Raw genomic sequence first — 23,440 nt, 5'->3', positions numbered from 1 at the left:
GCACCCCCGGCCGGGGCCCATGCGGCGGGTGCCCCTGCTGTGAGAAGCCCCGCCCGGCCGGGCTCCGCGCCTTCCCTTCCCTCCCTTCCTCCAAGCTTCTCGGTTCCCTCCCCTGAGATACCGGCGCCATGTCCAGCGCCCGGACCCCCCTACCCACGCTGAACGAGAGGGACACGGAGCAGGTAAGGAGCCCCGAGGGCTCCCCGAATTCTTTGGCTGGGCCCCTGCACCTTGCAGAGCCTCCTCCCTCTGTTCTCCGCGTGTCCCTGCTGCCACCCTGCAAGCCTCGGCTGCCCTGTCATCTGGCTCTCGGCCTCGCACATCCCCCTCTCAGTCCCGTCCTGGGACCCACCTCGTCCCGACTCCAAGCTGCACACTTGTCTTTTCTGCTGACCCCCCCCTCCCCTCGCCGTCCCCCTGCGCTCTTCCGTATTACCTCCCTAGCTTCCCCTTCTCTTCCCTTTTTCTCTCAGGGGCCTTTTCTGGTCTTCCTCCACCCACGCTGAAAGCCGCCACCCTCCTGCTCCTCGAATAGCACCCCGCGATTTGCCCCAGATCGGTGTCCACCTCTTCCTCCATCTCTTCCAGCCTCGCTTCTGCTCCCGCACCGGTTCTCCCAGCCCCTGGTTCACCCTCGGGGTCCCTGCCCCGAGTGTGTTTTCGATCCCTCTCCCCTTCCAGTTCCCCCGCTTCTTTTTTTTTTTTCTTTTCTTTTCTTTTCTCCCCCCCCTTCCTTCTGCAAATTGTGCTCTCCCTCAAGCTTGCAACCCACCAGCTCCACCCTCATCACCTTTCCAAATGGTTCGCCTACTCTTTGCTCATCACTTTCCCTTCCTTTCTCCAGGAGCTCCCTGGTGCCTCGCGCTGGCATTTGTTGCTTCCGTGTTTCCCAGACTGCTGTCATGCGCACGGTTTTCCCACAGGTTGTCTTTGGGGTTCCAGCCTGAAGGGTTCCCTTCAGAGTCTGCATCCCTCGCGTTCTGTCCCCCCACCCCCCCTCCCCCCGGAGGGGTTCCCTGATGTCTCTGGGCCTGGCTTTTCTCCCCAAGTGCTTTACCAGCCTGCTCCCTGGCTCGTCCTACAGGGAGAACATTCCTCCAGCCCCACACCGTGGGTACAACCTGTTGCTGAGTCCTCTCCCCGGCCCCGCTGCGTCACCATCCTTGCCCTCTGTCTTTTCACACTGCCACACAAGCCATGATGCCTTCCTGTGTCTTCACTCCTGGTCCCGTCACTTTTCATAGTTTCTTCCTTCCCTGTTTAGTACCTTCCGGTTTCTCTACCCTCACCCGGTCTTCCCGATGCTGCCTCTCCATCAGGGTTGCCTTCATCTCTGGATTAGTCTCTTGCCTTCTTCCCGTGGTGTCTGTTTGGCCCTCAGGTGGCCCTGTCCTTTCCCTCCGGATTGGCTGGTGTTTGTAACTCGCCGCCCTGGGCATCGAGCATACTAGGTTCTCCAGCACTACGCCACCCCCTCCCTGGACCTCCTCATCCTGGCAATCACTGCTATCATCTGTCACCCAAGCTTTAGCGTTTTCTGTGTCACCTCACCTGTGAGCTGAGAGCCGTCCGCTTTCCACCCCTCCCCTTTCTGTCACCATGTCTGGGTGTCCCTGGCTGACTGCTGGTTGCTGTGTGGAGAGTCCCCTGGCCGGCACACCCTCCTTGGTGAAGAAGTTTACTGGGCCAGAAAAACTCGACTAGAAAAAGGAGCTCTCCTCCCCTGGGGCTGCAGCGCTTCCTTTTTTTTTTTTTTTGCATCCTTTTCCCCTTATTACCCCCTCTCTGTTTTCCTGTCCTGCCCTTCTTTCTCCGCAGCCTGATAGAACCCTTGTTCTAGTCTCTCACGTGTTCACATCCTTCCCTGACAAATCTTCCCTCTTTTCATTTTCCTATGTTTTTCTCTGGTGTCACCTCCCCCTGCCCCCCCACTTTCCTCCCAGCTGTCTGTCACCTGGGTGGCCAGGAGCTCATGAGTTTTTCTCTGCCCCTTCCGTTGACCCTTCCGTTACTGATGGATTGACTGCTTCTGGGGGTGAGATGAGTTGAGAGGGAGGGATGGTGGATTTCTGTTTCATCACTGGGTTTTGCAACTGGCTCTGCATGGGACCGGCTTTGGGACCCGGAGCGCAGTCTGTATGTCACATGGCCTTGCCCTCACTTCCCAGCTGTCTCTCTTCTTGGTGGGAACCGCTTTTTCGAGGCCCTCTTGCGGGTCCCTGTTCCAGTCCTTTTCCTGTCGCAACCTTTGTTTTAGCAGGTAAACCCTGCTTAACCAGAGAACTTTCCCAGACTGTTGACCGTGCACGGGTAGGAGGAGGCCCGGTGACTGACTGGCACCCTCAGGCATTCGGGGAGTGGCTGTGGAGTGCCTACTCTCTCCGCGAGGCCTCGGCCGAGGCCGTGGCGGGGGCATTGTGTTCAGCAAAGGAGAGTAACAGACTGCCTCAATGTGGTTTCTTTGTGCTGTTTACTAAATGTGAATGTGTTCTCGCCATGGTCTGTTTTCCTCTCGCGGTGCGTGCATTGATCTCCTCTCCTCCCTACATGCCTCGAGTACTGCTGGGCGCGTGGTAGGCAGTCGGTGCACACCCATCCATTCGGTGAGAGCTGATCGGGTGAACCGATGGGCAACGGAGGCTGCCCTTCGCTGACTTCGTCTAGAGCAGTGGCCGAATACTTTGCCGCCCGGCTCCAAATTCTGCATTACTCATCCTGTTTGCGCTCTTTGTGGACTCGGGTTCCCCCCTGAGCCACTTCATCGCTTCTGCTGGCCGTCCTCAGGGTAGCGGGGCACACCGTCTGCTTACTGTTTAAGTCTCATCCCGGTGACAGCACAGCCTTTGAAACAGCTTGGCTTCACTGGCTGCGTGTATTTTTCAGAACAAGAGAAAAGACACGTAGCGGCCCCTCTCGTCACCAGGCCAGGGATGCCAGAAGCATCAGCCTCCTTTAGAATAGTAACTCATTGCCACCAGGAAGCTCTCGGTCCCGTTGCGATTCTGGTTGAAGTAGTCCCAGAAGTTCAGTCGTGGCGGTAGATCAGAATGTTAGGAAATAAAAAGCAAGGGATTTGGTTGGGTGATTCCCTCCCCGCGAAGAGTCTCTGTCACTTTTTTTAGGTTTAAATTATTTAAACTGGTTTCACCAGGAAATAGGTAAGCTCTACTGGTTGTCTTCAAGTTCCAATCTCCTTTTGCCCTTCCTCTCTCCGTTTCTTTAAAACATGTGTCTGATGAGAAGCTGTTTCCAGCAGCTCTTTGATCATATCTGAATTAAACACACATAACACACACACACGCACACACACACGCACAAAATGTTGAAGCATAAAAATAAACCTTGTGTTGCAGGAAGATTGCCTGTTTGCTGTCGAGTCTGCTCCTAGCACTGAATGTAGGAGCTAAAAGAAAGTCAGGCCCCGTCTTTGAGATGATTTTTGTGACACCTGGTTCCGAATGTGCTTTTTCGCGGCTCTAGACTCTTGTTTTTCTTTTGCGGAAGGAGGGTTGTGACCTGGGGCCGGTCGTTTTGGGGATTCTCAGTCTGGGAGCTGAGCTTTCTGTCCACTTCTTCTCTAGATGGCTCTGCTGGCCTGGAGGCTTGGCTGTGGTGAAAGCAGTCAGCACGTGATGACTTTGTCCTCCAGCCAGCGGTGGCCACGGTAGGCAAGTGCGGAGAGAGGTCCAGCTTCCCCAGTCCACCTGCCGTTGGCCGAGCTACTACGTGAAACACCTGGGAGTGGGACCTCATGGCTCCAGACCTGCCCCGCCGCTGGGCCTCAGGAACCACGAGGGAGAGGGCTTCCAAGGGGGAGAAGAGGAGGATTTTGCTCCCGGCCTCACTTCTGCTGCAGCCAGCCAGGGAGGGGGTTTGCTCTCATTATTCTAGGGAGTGAGCGGCATTGTTTATTCTCTTGGGTGGTTCTAGGAAGGGGGGTGTGGAAGTCTGGATGGAGTGAGCAAAGCTGACTTATGGAATCCTGTAAAGAACAACCGAGCCACTCCAAACACGTCTCCCTTGGATGCCAGGGTTGATTCTGGCTGAATGTTAATTTGAACACTTTTGGCGTCTACGCTGGTAGAGAGCTCCGGTGGCTCTCCTTTCACTCCGCACCTGCGGGCCGTGCAGCACTGTGCTCTGGGTGCAGACTCTGACTTCTGCCCTTTGACTCTGGCCAAGGGCCCGCTAGTGGTCAGGGGTGTGGTGTGGGTGGATGTCAGACCATCCGTTCTCTTTTCCTGCATGGCCTCAGAAATTAGGAGTGAGGCCTCGTTAGAGCGAGAGCTTTGGGAGTCTAGAGATCAATCATAGTGTCGCCCATCAGACCATAATCTTTGGACCCGAGAGAGGTAACCGCTTAGTGAATTGTAATACTTTCTCTCTAACGTGTGGGCTTTGGGAAGTCGCTCAACAGATGGATACAAGACAGTCATTGAAACTAGGTCTGCTTTAGATTAGAATCAAGTTCACACAGGGATGACTGCATCTTGCAGATAGTGACCGAAGACGGACCCGAGATTCTTCTCACGGTCAGTGTCTCCACTGATGCCTGGGAGGTGGGGGAAAAATGGAGAATTTGTTTGCCTGAGACGTTGGTGTGGTCAGGTCTCGTGGGAGTCCAGAACTTCTCAGACTAGACTGTCTCCCCTTTGGACAGAACAACCCAATTCTCAGTGGGCATTTGACCAGGACTAAGCCGTGCCTTCACGAACTCTTTCCCATTGTGCACTTAGCCACCTGGCTGGCCTTTCTCTCCTCCCAGGAGCTTCCATGACTTTCCTGCGTATGTATTCTGCCGACTGGAATGAATATTTTATGCTTAGAGTGCAGCCAAGCCTCAGACTCTCTGGCCCATTATCGACGAGTGGGGTGGGGGCTGGGCGCCACCTTTGGCCCCATGATAGCTCTGCTAAATGGACTCCCCCCACCGCAGCCCATTTGAAGCCCATTAATGGATTGGGATGAAGTAACCTCAGCAGATGGAAAGGACGAGGAGGGTGGTTGGCCTTCTTTCGCAGTCTCTAGGTCCAGCCCCAGCTCCGTCTGCTTGGTTAAGCTGTAGGCTGTGGCTGCTGGGCTTTTGCTACGAGAGGAGGAGGTGGGCAACCGGCTCGATTCTCTTGTAGCCGCTGGTGCTGCTGGGTTTGCATTCTCCTATCAAAGCAGAAACCGAGAAGGATGTGGAAAGGGTGGGTGGAGTTTCACCTAGGCCTTCCTCCTGCAGCGGAAGTTCAGCGCGGTGACAAACCAGATAGGTGGCTGAGTTTCCTCCTGTTGATGGGAGACGCCAGCGCTCGTACCTTTTGCACTTACAGCTCGGATTCTCCAGGCTTCCTCGCAGCCTTCATCAAACGAGAGTGAGTCACTGCAGTGTTATCTCTGCCTTTTCCCCTTCTGTCTCAGCAAAGGGAAGAGGGAGCCTTTACAAACTTTGTGGGGGAGGAAACCGCCCATTTCCCACCGCTGGCATGGGAAGAGGCCATCCATCCCGACGTTAACTCTGAAAGCTCTAGCGCTCGGAGCAGAATGTCACCACCCCGCCACAGTCCCCTTGGTGTAGGCATTGAATGTCATCGCTGTCTTTTGGGCTGTGACAGCATGCCGGATTCTGAAACACCACGAGAGGATTTGGTCTCTTGGCGGCCAGTTATCTTTCAGAGAAGGAGGCGATCCAGTTCCTTCTCTTGCTTGCTTGACCTGCTCCTCCTTGAGAGGGTAGAGGTAGGTCCCTTCATCTGTATGTCTGCCCTTAGCTAGAGGGTTTGAAGTTTCTCAGTCCCTGTGCCCTCTCTCTCTCTCTCCCTAGTCCATTTATCGCTATGTTTCTCTTTCAAAAAGGGCAAAAACAAAGGGGTTTTTTGCTCATCACATCGTTAAGCTTGGGTTTGGTAGGCAAGGGCTAGGCGGACACTGATACTGATGGCTAAGTGAGTCCAGAGGGGCTGCAGATAGGAGGGTGAAGAAGAGGGGCGGGGAGGGAGGAGAAAGGGAGGGTGTGTTCAGTGACTGGCTCCAAGCCACCTTTTTCTTTTTAACATAAGGAAGGCGGAGCAGACCAGAGGCTTCTCTGTAGAACCAGTCAGGCTGGTTTTGAGCAGCCTCGGCCTATTTTCCCCTGTGCTCTTTGGGAAGTGGGCAGTACAAAGGTCTACCTCCTCTGGGGCTCTGCTCATGGAGGTGTAAGTTTGGAGGAGACCAGCAAACACCCCCATTCCCCCTAAGACTGAATGGGCCTCTGAGCGGGGCCTCCCTAGTGAGTGGGCTTTTTCTAAACCCAGTGCTGCTCAAGGCAATGTTGCCTCAGGCACCTGTCGCTGGCCCAACTCCTTTCCTTGGGCCCCATTTGCAGGTCACAGCTTGGCGAAAGGCCCTCCAGCTTGGCTAGGGGGAAGGGACCGAGTTTGTGGTTTATGGATGGGGAACTGACTCCTGGCTGTTGTGATCTGACCGCAAAATCCATTGAGACCCCAGACCTTTTGGCGTGATGCAGTAGGACTGTCGTCCAGGCGTGCCGGGGAAGAAAAAAGGAGAGAATCGTTTTTGGTCTTTGGCAGCTCAGCGGGTTAACAGTTTGAGTTTGGTCCTGATCAGGTACCTGTAGGAAAGGCGGGAGTCCTCAGTCACCACCCGCTGGCATTTCCTGAACAGCAGCAGGAGACCTTTCTCAGGGAAGGGACTGCGGATTGTGACGCTCCTCTGACCATCAGAGCTACTGATACAGCAGGATTGTTTTCCCAGTCTCCCACTAAACGGAAAACTCCCACGTCCGAAAGTTTGGTGATTAATGAGTGAAACTACCTGCAAACATAGTTCCAGCCCTTGCCCTTGCCCTTGGGGGCTGGCTGCTTCCGTCACTACTGCAGGGATCTACTCATTGCTTCTCCTGAGCACCATTGCACTGAGCATTTTGCTTTGGTTATGGACACCATGTGTACAGTGTGGCTCCTTTTCTCTCATCTTCTTTAGACCTGAGGGTCTGTTGGCCTTCCCTTACCCCCATCACTCCCTGCCACCCACAGGTGGCCATCATCTGAGTGTCTTTGCATGTGGTGTTGGATGTGCTTGTGGCTTGTTGCCTTGTTTGGGCCCACAAGTGTTTGAATGGCTGGTGCTGTAGTCACAGGAAGTGGGCCCCTAGGCCGGCTTGGTCTAGCAGTCGTCTAATTGAGCTGAGCTATTGGCAGAATTGAAAGGAGATCCCAGCACCTGGGGACTTCCAGTAAGTGCTGTGTTCTGGTTAGAGCAGGCTCTGCAGCTTCAGTCCCCTGTGCTGGACTCTTGGTCAGTCCCTGCTCTGTGTGGCCCTGGGCCTACCTAATTGTCCCAGGCCTGTTAGCTCATCTGTTAGCAGGAGTAATGGCAGCCCCTGTCCTGGAGGTACAGTCGTTGTGAGCATCGGAAGAATTAACGAATATAAAGCACTTTAAAATAATGCCTGGCAGGACGTAATGATGCTCGTCATCACTGTTCTTTGTTGAGCAACGTAGCGGGTTTTCTCTGAACACACAACTCCAGGTCAGTGTACACTGGAATTTCTCTGTAACTGATTGAAAGAGTCTTGGTTTCTTTTAGTCATTAGGATCCTTCAGGTGCTTTTTCCAGCATTAAAAGAAAATCTGTTTATGTTTGTTTTATTTTATTCGTTGAAGCCAGCAAGCTATTTGAATAGAATGCTGTTGGGAAGGTTTATGTGCTGTTGAGATCATTTTTAAAAATGGAGCTGCGTTTATTTACACAATATCAATATCAGGTGATTTTAATTGATTAAAACAAACCAACCCAAACCCCTACCTTCTGCCTGCGCGCATTCCTGTGTCCTGCACGGTGGAGGCGGTGTGAGCAGCCTCACCAGCGCCTGGAAGGTCGGATCCAAAGTCACTGGAGCAGGGTTCTTTCTGAGTGCTGCGATCCAGGTGTTACTGAGGCCCCGGAAGCGCCCGGGGTTTTTTTTCATGTTCCCTTCTTCAAGTGCAGTATTTTACCCTGTGGCAACCGTAGAAAGCTCCCTGTTTCTCTTAAAGACCACATGGGAACTTAGCAGCTAATGACTTTAGGTTCCTTTTTCACTAGCAAAGAGGCCTTCGGGGGCAAGCCCTTGTTATCTCTGTTGGCTTCTCTGGAGTGAGAGGAAAGCCTCCCCTTTGTGAGGCCCTGGAAGGGTCACAGCCATTTCTCGGCTGCGCCTGTGAGTTTGTGGACTTTGAATCCTGGGCTGGGATTTTGGTCTCAGTCGGTTCCCTGTTTATCTTCGTCTCTTGCCGCTCCTAGAGCCTGAACGCCTGGTCTGAACAGCAAGTAACTTGCTTAGCGTTTTCACGTTGCAGCTGCGGCCAAGGCAAAAGGTAACGGTGTCGCCCCGGAGCTCATCAGGGAATATTTCTTTCACTGTACTTTCCTCTTCCTTTTGACCCCTCTGCTGACTTATCTCACTTCCTTTTTTTTCTGTTTGGTTTCTTTGAACTCTGTTCCTTCATTATCACTGCCCATCTTGGGTTTGCATCTCCATGCCCCACTCTGCCTTACCTGTTTCTATGCCTCTTTTGTGGCATGGCTCAGGAGGGGAATTCTGATAGTCTGAGATCTCCTTCATGTATAGAATCCCAGAACCACCTGGTCCTTTCTCCCGTTCCACTGATTTTTGTGAAGATAAGGATTTGCTGCTTTAGAAAATATTTTCTTTTTATGTCTCCGGAGCCACCTTCCTTAGTAAAGCCAGGCCTGGCGATGTGACAACTTATTAGGGTCGGCATCCCGGTTTCCCCGGTGACAGGGTCTAAGCCAGTTCTGGGCTGTTTCCTGTGGCCTATCCGGAAGACTGTAACTCGGACCCCCTCTTGGGAGGGGTCTGAGGAGGCACTTGTGAATTTTGGCAATGCGATATTGAATTTGACTCCCAAAGTGTGGCTTGAGGGCTCCGGGGCTCCTTAAGGCCCGTTCCTTGGAATGCTAAATCAAAATGAGTTTCATCGGAACGTGAATGCAGTCTCTGCCTTTTATCACTCTCGCTCTGTCCGTATACAGTGGAGTTTTCCAGAGGCAGAACGCTGTGTGCTGACATCATCATTCTTGGCTAATGAAATGTGTGCTTCTGTATTCTTGCGTTTTCTAGAATTTTTAAAGTAGTCCTTTAAGGTATAAATATAGATGTTTTCAGTGATGGCTCAGTTTGTTTGCAGTACTTCTGGACTCTTATGAGCTTTCTTCAGTTGTGCCTGCTGTAAGCCCTGTAAACCTCATTATTGTCCTGTAAATCATTATTCTGAAATCCCACCATTTTCCTGGCATCTTCAAGGAAACACAGCAAGAAGTAAGTACAACTTGTAAAACTTAACTTGTAAGAACTTTTGGGAAAGCTTCTAATTTAAAAAATTTTTACTCACAACTTATTTTAGCACTTTATCCTAACACAGAGGAAAATTTATCATATTTCTCTTATATTCAAGGATGGATTGTTGGCTTTAAAAAGGGAGATTAGAAGACTTGCAACCTCTGTTTACTGAAATGGACCTATCAACAAGTGAGTGGGAGGAATCGGAAGAGTCTAGGCAAAACCATAAATAAGAAATGAGAAATTATTAGAAGAGATAATACTGTAGACATCAGTAACGTCCGTTATTACGTCTGACGCGACTGAACACGGCTCGCCGCAGTGCGCAGTGCCAGGTAAGGGGCAGAAGACCGGTCATTCAGAGTTGAAAGAAAAAGGGATGGATGGAGTATTTTCAGTGTATACACCATGAGCTCTTTAAAAGCCAAAATTTGCTCCAGCTTTTCAACCTAGAAATAAAAAAGTCACTGGATCTTACAGGATGAGTTCCGCCATTGCTTTGGCTGGAAAAGCCGGCCCAAGAGCAGAGAGACTATGAAGGTCCGAAACCGCAGACATCGCTGCATGCCCACCAGACGGAGAGTCAGAGAAACGCAGGGCAGGGCCACTGTGTGTGTTATCTGACTCATCTGTGGAAAGGTTTAGGTATGAACAGGAAGACTGAGCTCCCATCTTGTGGACAGAAGCGTACTTTTGCCTTACAAGTGAGATTTACAGACGTGGCTCAACTTGTGTCAGGACCAACCACGCTTCAAAGAATTGTCGTCTTTTATGTAAACGCTCAGCAGTGAACACTGTAGTGATAAATATGCGAGAGGTTCAGTAACTCTTTTGACTCTCATGGCTCATCCTGGAAGAACTTCGTTTTCATCTGCATTGTCGGTGCAGAAGCGGTGGCAGAAGAACACGGCTGGCGCCGGAAGGTAAATCAAGGCAGTGGCGCCCAATTCTACTGGAGATCACAGTCGTGGACTTCTTCCTGCTAGACACTTGTAGCTGAAGAAGGGGGCGCGTTTTCACTTGAGTATGTCCTAAAGATTACTCATTTTTATCAAGTCTCAACCCTCTAATAAAAGTCTCTTTAATATTTTGAATGATGAAAGATCAGGCGTCCGTGGGCACTGTCGCCGTCACCGCCGTACAGTGGCGGTCTTGAGAAGACGCCCTGGTGTGTCGGAGCTGAAGCAGCTGCGTGGATCATCAGTTTTACTTCAAAGAACAACTGACGGATCAGCTCACAGTTATTCCTACTTGAGTATTTAGTGGACGTTTTCTTGAAATTGAACAAAGTGAGTCTGTCGCTGTTGCCAGTGATAAAATTCCAGCTTTTGAGCGAAAATGAGAATTTTTCGAAGACTCAATTTGTCAAAGACGTTTTTGATGAGATCCGTAGTTAAATTAGTGGAATGTGATCTTTTGATATTGTATGAAATGTCAATATTTGGAAATTCTGTATAATTCAACGAAGGACTATTTCCCAGATTGCCAGTAGGTAAAAGAGCCATTCAAAATGCAAGATGACCAGTGTATTTTTAACATAAAAAGGACACAAAAGATTCATTGATGGGGCGCCTGGGGGCTCAGTTGGGCGTCTGACTCTTGATTTCTGCTCAGGTCAAGATCTCACTGTTAGGTTTGAGAGATTGAACCCCACCCCGCGCTGGGCCCCCAGCTGGGCTCTACGCTGAGAATGGAGACTGCTTGGGATTCTCTCTCTGTTCCTCCCCCCCCCCCCCAACCCCCAAATAAAACTTAAAAAGAAAAGACTCACTGATAAAATTTCAGATTGCAACTAGCTTTTACAAACTACTACTTTTGAGTTTGGGTCTAGTGTCAAAGAAGAAAATTCTCAGGATCCGAAAGGCTGTTAAACTCCATTTTCCAGCCACAGGTCTATATGAAGTGAGATTTTTCTTCATATCTTAGAACTAGAACAATATATTGAAACATCTAGAATGCAGAAGCGGATATAAGAAGTTGGTTCTCTTCCATTAAGGTAGACATTAAAGAGATGTATAACAGTGTAAAACAGTGCAACTTTTGCCATGAATTTAATTTTGTTTTAGGAAGTACAGGTTTTTTTTTTATTAAAAAAATCATTTGTATACACATGAATGGGTTTATTAATTTGTTTTATTTCTTAGTGTCTTTATTATTTTATTTTGAGAGACAGAGAGCGAGCAGGGGAGGGGCACAGAGAGAGGGAGACACAGAATCTGAAGCAGGCTCCAGGCTCTGAGCTGTCAGCACAGAGCCCAATGCGGGGCTCGAACCCATGGACTGTGAGATCATGACCTGAGCCAAAGTCAGTCGCTTAACTGACTGAGCCAAGCAGGCGCCCCTCATTTGAATTAATAAAAAGAGTCTTTTAACTACCGCTTTAGTTTCTAATAAGGTAGCTATTGATAACGTTAACCCACATAAACCAAAGATTTGTGCAGTCCTCGGTAATTGTTTTAAGAGCAGAAACAGTTCATGAGACCAAAAAGTGAGACGACTTTTGTTTGTAGACAGAACTTGAGTTGATTGTCCGGGCTGGTTACTTGGTGATGACTTCATAGGGATCTTTGTTTACAGTTCAGGCCGCAGGGTGCCTGTCTGGGTCTCAGAGACTTTGACCCCGGCCAGCCCGTTTCCTTCTTCTGATACAGACAGCTTTGGCCCCGTGGGCTTTATCAGTGGTTTGTTTTATTCCCTCTTTGCCTTTTTCCTTACATTTTTTTTCATTTTCTCATTTTCCTTTCTCTTTATTCCTCTGTTTTAAATCCCCCCCTTTTTTTTCATTTTTTTTCTTTTTTCTTTTGTTTTTTAGTGTGGGGGTTTTGGGGGTTCTGTCTGGTATTGTGTTTTGATTGGATTATGAGATCAGTTCATGGGGTGGACTTCCTTTGGTATGTGTGAAATTGTGGTTTGGCAAATACAGTTTTTTCAGTAAGAATAAGTAACTCACGTTTACATGTAATGGGCTTATGTTCTTTTAAATGAATGGATAGATGTTTAGATCTTTTCTCTTATTTCTAATACAGTAGATGTTAATAGATACAATCCACATAAACAGATGCTTTTTGGGGACTCGATTGTTTTTAATAGTTGCAAGGAATTTCTGAAACGAAAAAGTGTCAGAATCACAGTTGTAGACAAAACTTGGATTCATTCTCCCTGGCTGTGGTTGGCCGATTTCTTGGTAATTTCATGAAAAAACCATTTTGCAATCCCCAGCCCCTGTTTGGTCCTGGCTGTGCCTCACAAAGGCACTTGCTGCCTGGTTTGCTGTGGTGCCAGCTGAGGAGGCTGGTTCTCGGCTCCCTGAGGGACCGTGACCAAAGCTGACTCATTTTCTCCTTCAAAAACAGAGTAGTGGTCTTGTGAGTTTTTTTTTAAAGTTCATTTTTTTAAATTTCAAGATAATTTTAAATGAAGAAAAGTTGCAAAACTAGGCCAAGGAGTTCCTGCCCATTCTTCTCTCACCTTCCCCTTGTGTCCGCATCTTCCGTCACCGCAGGACATGGACCAGAACGAAGAATTAGCCTCCGTTCAATACTACCAACCACAGTACAGAACCTGAGATTGAATCAGTTTTTCCACAGATGAGCTTTTTTCTGTTCCAGGACCCAGTCCAGGAGCTCACATTGCATTTGATTGGCTTGTCTCTGTAGTCTCCTCGCATCTGTGACCATTTCCTTAGTCTTCTCAGGTCTTTTATGACATTGACAGTTTTGAAGAATACTGCTTAGTTTATAAAATGGTCCCTAATTATGGTAACCTAAAATTTTCCCGTGGCCTTGTGCTTTAACTCCCCATTTTTTCATTGTGGTAAAATACACACCTAAGGTTTACCATTTTAGCCTTTTCTTTTTAATTTTTAAATTAAGTTTATTTATTTTTGAGACAGAGAGAGGGGGGCAGAGGATCCGAAGCGGGCTCTGTGCTGACAGCAGATAGCCCGAAGTGGGGCTTGGACTCAAAAACCGCAGGATCAGGACCTGAGCTAAAGTCAGACACTTAACTGACAGAGCCACCCCGATGTCCCCCCGTTTTTATCATTTCCAAGTCGAGTGGCATTAAGTACATTCACAATGTTATGTGACCATCTACTATTTCTAGAAAATGTTCATCATCCCAAACAGAAATTCTATATCAACTAAATAGTAACTCTCCATCCCCCCTCCCCCGGTCTCTTGTAACCTCTATTTTATTTTCTGTCTCTATGGATTTGGCTACTCTGGGTACCTCATGTAAGTGAGGAATCATAAAGTATTTGTTTTTTTGCATCCGGCTCATTATACTTACTATTTTCAAGGTTCATCCGGGTTGTAGCTTTAATTCCATTTTAAAAGTTAACTTGGGGGGCACCTGGGTGGCTCAGTTGGTTGAGCTTCCGGCTTTGGCTCAGGTCATGATCTCGCCATTAGTGGGCCCGGTCCCCACGTCTCGCTCTGTGCTTACGCTAGCTCACATCCTGGAGCCTGCTTCAGATTCTGTGTCTCCCTCTCTCTCTGACCCTCTCCTGCTCATGCTGTCTCTCTCTCTCTCTCTCTCTCTCTCTCTCTCAAAAATAAATAAAAAAACATTTTAAAAAGTTAACTTGGGTTTTACTGTGGTGATACGTATTGAGTCGATATGTTAGAAAATACAGTTACTAAGATATGTTGTGATTTACTTGGTGATTAATTTAAATGAATTAAAAGATAATTTAACATTTTCGCAGTTTTAGTTAGAATACTGCGGTTATACCCACATAAAGAAAGCTGTTGGAGGTCGTTAATAGTAAAGAGTGTAAAGGGTTTCCAGACCGAAGTGTGGGAATGTATTCTGTAGAGCCACGTTGGTCAGTCGTCCCTGTTCTCCATTGGCTGGTTACTTGCTATGACCTCACGCTGGGCTTTTGTTCCGAGTCCGGGAGCGCTGGCTGGGCTGCAGGGAGGGACCTGCAGCCTGGGTTTGCAGTCATTCTAGCTGAGGAAGCTGGTTCTCAGTGACCCTAGGGACTTTGACCAAAGTTGGCTTTTTTCCTCCTTCTAATATAGAATGTTGGCCTCCCCCCCCCCATTAAAAAGATCATTTGGCTTCCTTGGATTTCATTATGACAGATTTTTTTAAAGCTTATGCATTGGCTATTGGTCAATTCCAAATTTGAAAACTGCAAAGCTTGCTTAGCCTCTATCCTTGAAGAACCTTGGTGCCTGTAATAGCTGAAGGTTGGTAGGCTCCAGTCACCCACTATGGCCAGAACACCCCGCTGTCTGTTCCCTGGGTGGCTGCAGAGCCTGCACACTGGGTTCCTATTCCCGCTGGGCTTAACGCATTGTTGGCCCTGTTTCTTAAAGAAACATGCCTGCCAGATCCCACACTTGACAGAGGTATGCTCTGTTCTCTCCTGTGAGGTAGGCAGATCTGGTGTGTAAAGGTGTGAACTTTATCTTTGCTTGATGAGCCTTTTTTTTTTTAATAGTTTATTTTTGAGACAGAGACAGAGCACAAGTCGGGGAGGGGCAGAGAGAGAGGGAGACACAGGCTCCAGGCTCTGATCTGTCAGCACAGAACCGGACACGGGGCTCGAACCCACAAACCATGAGATCATGACCTGTGCCGAAGTCAGACACTTAACCAACTGAGCCATCCAGGCGCCCCAGCTTGATGAGGCTTTAAAGGATAGAAAAAATAGCAGTAGATACACAGTTCCTAAAGTATCTTATGGGGGTACATAGATGGCTCACATGCTTAATGGTCTCACACTTGGTTTCCGCCCAGGGTTTGTGGGTTTGAGCCCTATGTCAGGCTCCACACTGTCAGTGCAGGGCTTGGGATTGTCTCTCCTTCTCTCTCTGGCCCTCCCCTCCCCCCGCACATAGGCACATACACTCCTTCTCTAAATAAACTTAAATACTTTTTGCGGGGTGCTGGGTGGCTCAGTCGATTAGCGTCCAACTTTGGCTCAGGTCATGATCTTTCAGTTCATGGGTGTGAGCCCCGCGTTGGGCTTTGTGCTGACAGCTCAGCCTGGGGCCTGCTTCACATTGTCTTTCCCTCTCTTTCTGCCCCTCCCCCCCTTGCACTGTCTCTCTCAAAAATAAACGTTAAAAACAAAAAAATTTAAGTATCTTATGATTGTTGGCCTTGTTCTTTTGCTTGTACTCACCCTCCAGTGTGCGTGGCACCTCTGACTTTGGAAGGCTTCCCTTGAGACAGCCAGTGGTCGACCTTTGGGCCTCCTCTAATAGTTACTTGTACCAGCTTTAAGCAATCTTTAAATTCATCTCATTTGTTCAGAATCACTTCCCATTGGGTCATTAAAAAACACTGTTTAATCAGGTGCTTAACTTATATCAATTTGAGTTTCCATATAGACTTGCAGGATTATAGCTCCATTCCCCATCACTCAGCAGTCCCATAATCCTCTGCTTTTTACACAAAGCTTATTTCTTTTCAGATTCACATGTGGCTTTCATTCCAATTCCAGAATTGAACTTGATGTGCTTTTCTCTCTCTCTTCAGCCGCTGGTCTGTACAGAAGATAGACTTTTGCTTTCAAAGGAGATTTGTTCGCTCTATTAGCTAAGGCAGTGACTCCCTAACGGCGCCTCCTGGATGGCCCTCTAGGACATTAGTCTTCCAAGTGGCTGGGAAACTCTTAAAGGGAATGGACTGAGCACTTGAAGGGTCGACCACCCCTGCCCGTTCTCACTCACGGGGCATGGTCTGCTCCGAGGCTAGCGTCATTAGCTACAGACGTAATACTTGTCTATACGTATTGAACACTTACTTTGTCCCAGACGCTTGTTTTAGACTGTTTATAGCTGTTTTACACTGATTAACTCATTCGTCTTTGTGAGATGGTGGGTCTTACTTTTTTACAGATGAGGAAGTAGAGGCCCAGAAATGTTGAATAACTTGTTCGTTACAAACCCAAGTGGTCCAGAGTGTATCAGTCAGTGTCAGACCAAGACTTTGTTGGCTGCGAAGAATCCTTTGGTTCTGGCTTCAGCTGCGTCCAGGCAGTAGGAGAGATTTACCTTAGGACTCGCTCCTAATCGGCGTGGGTTTGCCTAAGAGTCGTGCGTGGCCGCCTCTGCGCCAGATTGTTTCTTCCTGCCCTTGGTGGCCCAAGGGGCTACAGCTCGACAGGCTTCCCTACCCGGTCTTGACTCTTCCAAACAAGAGCTATGGGAAACTTTATTTATTTATTTTGTTATTTTTTAATGTTTTTGTTATTTGTTTTTGAGCGAGAGACAGTGTGTGAGCGGGGGGAGAAGCAGAAAGGGAGACACAGAATCTGAAGCAGGCTCCAAGCTGTCAGCACAGAGCCTGCTGTGGGGCTCAAACTCACAAACCGTGAGATCATGACCTGAGCCCAGGTGGGGCGCTTAACCAACTGAGCCACCCGGGTGCCCCTATGGGAAACTTTCTAAAAAACTTTATTATTTAATCCTAGCTTCTGATTGTCCTCTTTATCTCTTCTCATATTTGGGGATTTCAAGAACCATTTTTAGAAAAGCCAGAATTCTGGGCCCTAAAATTAGTAACTAACAAGTACTGAGTTCATAGCATGGGACAGCTTCGATTCCTAGATTTGACTGCCCTGCTCTGTAGCACCCATGAAATGCTGGGATTCTAGAACCTTTCTTATATGCGCTCCCACACCCCTGCCACCCCAAAAAGAAAAAGGCTGTTGTGCGTGGATCTTAAACTGTGTACATTTTATCACAAAAAAATAACGTTCTCCCTTTACAACCCTTTACGTGCCACTTACACAGAGGCGCTGAGCTACTTGCTTTTAGCCTTGACTGCCAAGGGCAGCGAGCACCGAGGCTGGTAGTACCAGGCCGCTGTGCGTGATTGCGACTTGCCCGTTAGATCCTGGGAGCTGAGTGCTGGCACTCCTGCTGCGCCGCTTTACCCCACTGCTTGTTTTATGTGCCACTACTTCCTGTTTGCTTTTGTCCAGTCTCCCTTCTGGCTCCCTGCTCTCTCCCGAGGCTGATGCCCGCAGCTCTGCACCAGGGTCTCCGGGACCTCTGCTGTTTCTCAGAGGGACTGCTCCGTGCCCCACCGTGGAATTTTAGTTCACTTGAGTTGACGTGTTTATGGTTTGATTCGCTTTGCTTCTCTCCCCTGGACAGTAGTAGTGCCTGTTCTTTTATCCTGTTAGACGTCTTGAGTCTGATTAGCAAAGTTCTGAAATTTTAAGGCTGCTTTAAGATGCCAGCATGGGGGTGAGAGGAAAGTGGCCAGCTGCTGCCCTTGAGGCGCACATCACTTACCCCACGTGGGCCCCTCTTGCTGCCCTAGCAGAGAAGGAGAGGGGGGCCGACCAGAAGAGCGGATTTGTGTTCAGACCTCATTTGCTTCTCCAGGACCACGGTTGTGTGCCATTTCTAAATGACTTTCTTTCTGTTATGGGGTAAAACCACGGTCCACATAAATGACCTCAGTAAGCAAAAGCCTGTTAGCGTCCTTCTGCGTGGTCTCACCTCCCCCACGTCCTGTCTCCATCACATTTTCTCTCCGAGCGGAGGTAGCTGCCTGCCATTCGCACACAGGTGTTCTTCAGTGACGTGGGCCACGGCTTCCTTGGAGAGTGCACGGCAGTGTGTTCTTGCTAATAAAAAGGCTGTCATAATGGGTTAGGTCCACAGGGGCTCTGCCCTTCTGTACTCCTATTCCCAGGGAGAAAAATCTCTGCCTTAATTACCACGTCTCACAGGCGGAGAGGTGTGGCTGCTAATTGATTAGATGACAGTCCTTTGCATTGATGTGGAACCTTTGGGGTGGTTGGGTTTCGTTTTGTTTTTAAATAAACAAATAGATTTGAGCCAAGTAAGTTTATTTTGGAGAGACGAAGTCCTGAGTAGGGATTTCCCTTTGTGAATTTCACGTCTTTAGTGCCATTTCTGTGTCCCTGTTTTCTAATCTGGTAGGAAGCATGAAGTAGGCTTTTCTTGCTGTTTTGGTGCATGTGGTAAATAGGTCTTCCCTCGGCCACCCTGCGTCTCCAGCGTGCTCCCTGTCTGGTGGGGAGAGCCGGATTCCTTTATTTGGTTTGCTTTTCCTTCCCTCCTGTTGGAACAGTCGAACTCTATTCTGAAATATATTTTCAAGATAGCGTCTAAAAGCAAACACCCTGCCTTCCTTGAAACCACAGAAACTGCTTGTGAAACAGCCGCCAGGTCTGCACTGTTAACCCACCCTGGTGACAAATGTCAGACACTGATGGCACACCAAAGTCAGGCCTGCGGTGTGAGGGTTTACTCAGTAATAAAATGTGTAGGTGCCGAGCGCCGGTTTCACATCCAGAATGCCCACATAATATTCTTCATGGGGAGCCATTCCCGAAGAGTCTTGTGTGGCTCACCTGCTCTGTGCTCTACAGGAAAGGTTTTTGTTTTTTTAATTTTTTTTTAATGTTTTGTTTACTTTTGAGACAGAGAGAGACAGAGCATGAGCGGGCAAGGGGCAGAGAGAGGAGGAGACACAGAATTAGAAGCAGGCTCCAGGCTCTGAGCTGTCAGCACAGAGCCTGATGCGGGGCTCGAACCCACGAATGTGAGATCATGACCTGAGCCGAAGTTGGAGGCTTACTGAGCCACCCAGGCGCCCCTAATTTTTTTTTTTAACATTTATTCATTTTTGAAAGAGAGATAGAGTGCCAATGGGGGAGGGGCAGAGAGAGAGGAGACACAGACTCTGAAGCAGGCTCCATCCAGCTCAGCACTGTCAGCCCAGAGCCCCATGTGGGGCTTGAACCCCCCAACTGTGAGATCATGACCTGAGCCAAAAATCAGAGGCTTAACCTATTGAGCCACCCAGGCACCCCCCTATATAGGAGAGGTTTTAAACAAACCAATTCCCATTCCCCCTCACCTCCTTTTTAAAAATTTTTTTAATTTCAGGAAGTGGTTTTCTTTTGAGGTGATTTGCACCAAGCCTCTTACCAGCTTTCCCCATTTTTTAGTTAGAACTGGCTTCAGAATTGTTTTGCCCCACAACGGAGAGCCTGGGCCTCAATCTTCACCCCCAGGCCCTCAAATGACTGCCGGCTTTGTTTGTTTAATGGCATAGAATTTTCTCTGTCTAGGGAATGTTTTTTTTTTTTTCCTTTAAATTTTTATTTAAATTTTAGTTGGCATACAGTGCAATATTGGTTTCAGGAGTAGAATTCAGTGATTCGTCACTTACGGAGTTTTATTTCCTTTTTTATTAAAAAATGTTTTTTAATGTTTATTTATTTTTGAGAGAGAGAGAGAGAGAGAGAGAGAGACAGAGTGTGAGCAGAAGGGCAGAGAGAGAAGGAGACACAGAATCCAAAGCAGGCTGCAGGCTCTGAGCTGTCAGCACAGAGCCCCGTGTGGGGCTCGGACTCAGGAACTGCGAGATCATGACCTGAGCCAAAGTCGGCTGCTTAACCAACTGAGCCACCCAGGTGCCCCAAGGGAATTTTATTTCTTTACAAGTACTTTCAGGAAGGAGTATTTGTTCCTCCCTACTACCTTCCAGAAGAGCTCTGACACCTCTGGTAGCCTGATAGGTGAGAACACAGTTTGAAAACTGACATCCAGGCACCTGGGTGGCTCAGTGTTTTTAAGTGTCTGACTTCTGGTTTTGGCTCAGGTCAGGATCTCATGGTTCATGGGATCAAGCCCCACATCAGGCTCTGTGCTGACAGTGCAGAGCCTGCTTGGGATCCTCCCTCTCTCTCCCCCTCTCTGTGTGTCCTCTGCTCATGCACTCTCTCTCTCAAAATCAGTAAATAAACATTAAAAAAAAAACCCAACGGTATCAGCGTGCACTGAGCTATAGCACTGATTGAGTGGGAGGGGAGATCAGGCTTGACAACCAACAATTGAGAAATAAAAGGAAAAAGATTTAATGTGCCGCCCTGTTCACAATCAGCACTGTGATGAGGGTTCTAGATGCAGAGCTTGAGGAATCCTTTCCAGGTCTTCCCCAAGAGCACCCTCTTTTGTTTCTCTTGCTGGGGGTTTATTCTGACTTCATTTCTGTGACCTGAGTCCCGAGCACCTTTCTTGACTTAATGTTTAAGCTCTTCATGTATTGTCTTTGCTTGTCTGTTAGGCCAGCCCCTGGTTTCCAGATGGGGAGGCGACCAGGAAGGCTACATGATTTATTCTTCAGTGAGTTGCCCTGCGTTGGCCTCCTCTTGAAGCCAGCATCACACGACTCCCCACAGGTGGTTCAGTGGGTGGGCGTCCCTGTTCGCTGAAGCCCCAGGGTTAGACAGATCCTGGCAAATCTCGTGGTCCTAGCTAGAAGTGAGACCCAGGATCTTCAGATCTCTCCGCCCATGGTTCTTCTGAAAAAGAACAGAAGTCACAGACTTCTAGTAAATTGGAGGGATTAGGTGGACTATGAACTTCAGTTCTTGGGTTTGGGCCCACCTTGGACTGTGATTTTTATCTCTCCTACTAGATAATCAGCTCTTTTGAAGTCTATCCTTTTCGGTGTACCTTCCTCCCCCAGAGTCTTTTGGAGAGCTTTGTGCAAGGTCCTCTGTCAATTTTTTGTGAAACAAAAGTCAGAAAATTTAGAAAATGGGCATTATTTACTTACAGCCACCCTTGCGGGAGTGTGTCTGTACTGATTTGTAAATCCGTCTTTGCTCTCTCCCGTTTTACGACAAAGAAGTCACAAGTCTTCATTTGTGTCTTAGTAGGTGTGATAATGACTACAGAGAACAACTTTTTCTGGGTGCGGGGATAAGGAGGAAAGTTAACTCTGTTCCTGGGCTGTGTTAGGAACCCAGAGGGGAAAGTGTATGCTGCCGAAGAAACCCCGTCAGGCTTCCTGAAGGAGGGGCCAGAGCCAGAAAGCAGGCCCTCCTGGTTTTGGGGGTGGGGGTTCCCGGCTTGTCTCTGACACACAGCATTTCTGGCTACATAGCTGCTTCTGGGTCAGCTGGCCCCATCCTTCCTTCTTTTGGGGGGATGACCAGAGAGAAGTGCACTGAGTGTTGAGGATTTTGTCCAGAGTTGGACAGGTCATGCGGTATCAGGAGGCTGGAGGTATTTATAGTGGGAGAAGAGTGCAGGAGCGGGGCGTGGAAGAGCTAATTTCACACCACCTCGGCGCCTGGTGATGATGAGAACCCAGATTTTTCTTTGAGCATCTCAGGGCAGATCAGTTGCTTTTCTCAATTGACCAACAGCTATGCTCTCCGGGACCATGTTTCCCAGGACCACTGGGGTAGGGCAAGAATGAGACTGAGGACCATTTTCTCCTTTCTTCTGGATTCTCTGCTCTTTGTGACTCAGTGTGAAAGCTCCACCTGACTTCTGAGTCTTCTGTTTTTGAGCCGAGCTGAAGGCACTGGCTGTGTGGGGTGGTGGCCAAAGGACCTGCTAGACTGGTCTGCTTGGCCCCGCCTCCGCCTCCCCCTCCCCTTACTCGGGGCTGGGAGACTGAAACTGCTGCTTGGGGGCTTTGCCAGGCCAGTTTCTGCTCATGGGTCACCTGCCCATGGCAGTCAGCTGGGGCACTCCCACCCAGGAGCTCTCTGAGGAGTCAGGCTACTGGGGAATCATGCCCTGGGCCTGCTGGGAATAGACTCTGTCTGGGTGCCTTTCCCTGTGCATTGGAGCCACACTCCTGTTGGCACCGAGGCTGGGAGGGCTGAGGAGCTTGTAAATTGTGGGTAAATGAAGTCTAGGGAGAGGGAGAGGATCCTTCCCCAGGGCACACTGGGTTTCTAAGTTGGGGGCAGTCACCTGGGTTAACTTTAATTTTTTTCAGCCTCAGGCAGAGGAGATTTTCCAGTGTGTGAGCCGGGGGTCCAAGGCATATTAGATGAGGTTTACTTACGGAGCCAGACTTAGGTAGCTTGACCCCATATAAGCCACGGTCAGGACGTGGTCTTCAGGATGTGCGGACCATGCCCACTTTCTGCTGCAGGGACAGGGCTGGAAGGCTTACGAGCACAGAGGCACTGAAATCACACCCACACCAGGCAGGCCCTCATTTATAAGTGGGGAAACACAAGTCCCAAGAGGGTGAATGACTTGCTCAAGGTAAGTAATAGAACTTGTCTGAGTAGGACCAGGTCTAGAATCACTCTCTCCTGTGGGGACCTTGGCACTGTACCCACATTGCTTCCACTTCAGAGGGATTCCTGGGGCCTGGAAGGCCTGTGCAGGGGCTAACCTGCAGACCTGCTGGCAGGAGGAAGGCTGGGAAAGGACACGTGGAAGGGCGGCAGGCCCCAGCCCCACACACCGGAGATGAGTTCTGAAATCCTGCCAGAGACTCCATCCGTAGAGGTAACAGGAGGCCTCAGGGAACGGATTTAAAGCAACGGCCACCAGCATTGTAGGCCTGACCCAGGTTGGCGGGGTCACATGGAGCAGAGTCATGCTTAGCGCTGTCAGGTGTGGCGACTCCAGGAAGACCCTGACCCTGACTTTCCCTCTCGAATTAGGAAGCCTTTTACACAGAGCCTATTAGGTGCCAGGTACTGTGCCTGGACACTGAGGACACACAAACGACCTGAGTCCTGGGATTTCCCTCAGGCCGCGATCAGCCTGTGTAACCGAGAACAAGGCCGCCACCAGGAATTGTGAAGTAGGCTCTTCAGGAAGCAGTGAAGGCCTTGCACAAAGAGGCTTGAAGTTCTGTGACAGGGACCCTGTGAAGTCAGAGGGCTGGAGCAGGGAAAGCTCTGGAAGTGATGTCCGAGCGGAGGCCGACCAGGAAGAAGAATGGGAGTAGATGACGGAGGGAAAGTGTTCCGGGCAGTGGGAGGCTCTGGCAAAGGCCTGGAGGTCTGAGAGAACATTCTACATTTGAAGACAGTTGGCCGGAGCCCAGAGTGAGACTCTAGGAAGGGACAAGGGCCAGGCTGGAGCTGCAGGCAGGGGCAGGGAGCCAGCCAGCTCATTATGCAGCCGAAGGAAAAATCCAGAAACCCTGTGGGTCTAGTCTGAAAATCAGTTTTATGTGTAGGCATTCACACACACACATGTGCACAGAGATATATAAAAATTAGTGTGTATGTTTAAGGCCACTTTGAATATGAAGCCATCACTTCCTGTTGCCAGTGCTGAGTGCCCTGCTAAGATGACTGGCTTGTGGAGCAGGGGCTGGACCCGTGTCCCCCCC

The 23,440-nt window shown here is 49.2% G+C and overlaps 1 protein-coding gene across 8 annotated transcripts in view; it reads left to right on the top strand.

Moving 5' to 3' along the window:
- The first annotated feature begins 6 nt into the window (after window positions 1–6).
- The window catches only part of MARK2 (microtubule affinity regulating kinase 2), a 56,909-nt gene continuing 33,475 nt past the window's right edge, over window positions 7–23,440 (top strand). For all 8 annotated transcript variants that reach the window (XM_029915056.1, XM_029915053.1, XM_029915054.1 and 5 more), the window contains exon 1: window positions 7–182. In XM_029915056.1, the coding sequence (XP_029770916.1) occupies window positions 129–182 (54 nt within the window). In that variant the 5' untranslated portion in view covers window positions 7–128. The remainder of the gene's footprint in view (window positions 183–23,440) is intronic.

Source organism: Suricata suricatta, chromosome 11, assembly GCF_006229205.1.
Source record: "Suricata suricatta isolate VVHF042 chromosome 11, meerkat_22Aug2017_6uvM2_HiC, whole genome shotgun sequence".
NCBI lineage: Eukaryota > Metazoa > Chordata > Mammalia > Carnivora > Herpestidae > Suricata > Suricata suricatta.
Note: the sequence above shows the minus strand (reverse complement) of the source record. Positions and strands in the feature narration are given on the sequence as shown.